Source organism: Austrofundulus limnaeus, unplaced genomic scaffold (assembly GCF_001266775.1).
Source record: "Austrofundulus limnaeus strain Quisiro unplaced genomic scaffold, Austrofundulus_limnaeus-1.0 Scaffold3834, whole genome shotgun sequence".
Classification (NCBI taxonomy): domain Eukaryota; kingdom Metazoa; phylum Chordata; class Actinopteri; order Cyprinodontiformes; family Rivulidae; genus Austrofundulus; species Austrofundulus limnaeus.
The window spans coordinates 1-1,168 of NW_013956236.1; the positions used below are offsets into that span (position 1 = coordinate 1).

At 60.7% G+C, this 1,168-nt stretch overlaps 1 protein-coding gene across 1 annotated transcript in view; it reads left to right on the forward strand.

The window, feature by feature from the left end:
• Window positions 1-74: 74 nt before the first annotated feature.
• LOC106512004 (spore wall protein 2-like) overlaps window positions 75-1,168 on the forward strand; it is a gene marked incomplete at both ends in the record, with an annotated part of 3,014 nt that continues 1,920 nt past the window's right edge. The window contains one exon of the mRNA XM_014000709.1: window positions 75-1,136. Within this exon, the coding sequence (XP_013856163.1) occupies window positions 75-1,136 (1,062 nt within the window). The remainder of the gene's footprint in view (window positions 1,137-1,168) is intronic.

Below are 1,168 nucleotides of genomic sequence, written 5' to 3' on the forward strand. Positions count from 1 at the left end.
GGGACAGGACTCAGGGGGTCAGGACTCAGAGGATCAGGACACAGAGGGTCAGGACTCAGAGGGACGGGACTCAGGGGGACAGGACTCAGGGGGACAGGACTCAGGGGGTCAGGACTCAGAGGATCAGGACTCAGAGGATCGGGACTCAGAAGGACAGGACTCAGAGGATCGGGACTCAGAAGGACAGGACTCAGAGGATCGGGACTCAGAAGGACAGGACTCAGAGGATCGGGACTCAGAGGGACGGGACTCAGAGGGACGGGACTCAGAGGATCGGGACTCAGAGGATCAGGACTCAGAGGATCAGGACTCAGAGGGTCAGGACTCAGAGGGTCAGGACTCAGAGGGACAGGACTCAGAGGGACAGGACTCAGAGGATCGGGACTCAGAGGATCGGGACTCAGAGGATCAGGACTCAGAGGATCAGGACTCAGAGGGACAGGACTCAGAGGGTCAGGACTCAGAGGGTCAGGACTCAGAGTGTCAGGACTCAGAGGGACAGGACTCAGAGGATCGGGACTCAGAGGGACAGGACTCAGGATCGGGACTCAGAGGATCGGGACTCAGATGATCAGGACTCAGAGGATCAGGACTCAGAGGGACAGGACTCAGAAGGACAGGACTCAGAAGGACAGGACTCAGAGGATCGGGACTCAGAGGGACAGGACTCAGAGGATCGGGACTCAGAGGGACAGGACTCAGAGGGACAGGACTCAGAGGGACAGGACTCAGAGGGAAAGGACTCAGAGGGACGGGACTCAGAGGGACGGGACTCAGAGGGACGGGACTCACGGGGACAGGACTCAGGGGGACAGGACTCAGAGGGTCAGGACTCAGAGGGACAGGACTCAGAGGGTCAGGACTCAGAGGGACGGGACTCAGAGGGACAGGACTCAGAGGGTCGGGACTCAGAGGGTCAGGACTCAGAGGGACGGGACTCAGGGGGACAGGACTCAGGGGGTCAGGACTCAGAGGATCAGGACTCAGAGGGTCGGGACTCAGAGGGACGGGACTCAGAGGGACGGGACTCAGAGGGACGGGACTCAGAGGGACAGGACTCAGAGGGTCGGGACTCAGGGGGTCAGGACTCAGAGGATCAGGACACAGAGGGTCAGGACTCAGAGGGACGGGACTCAGGGGGACAGGACTCAGGGGGTCAGGACTCAGA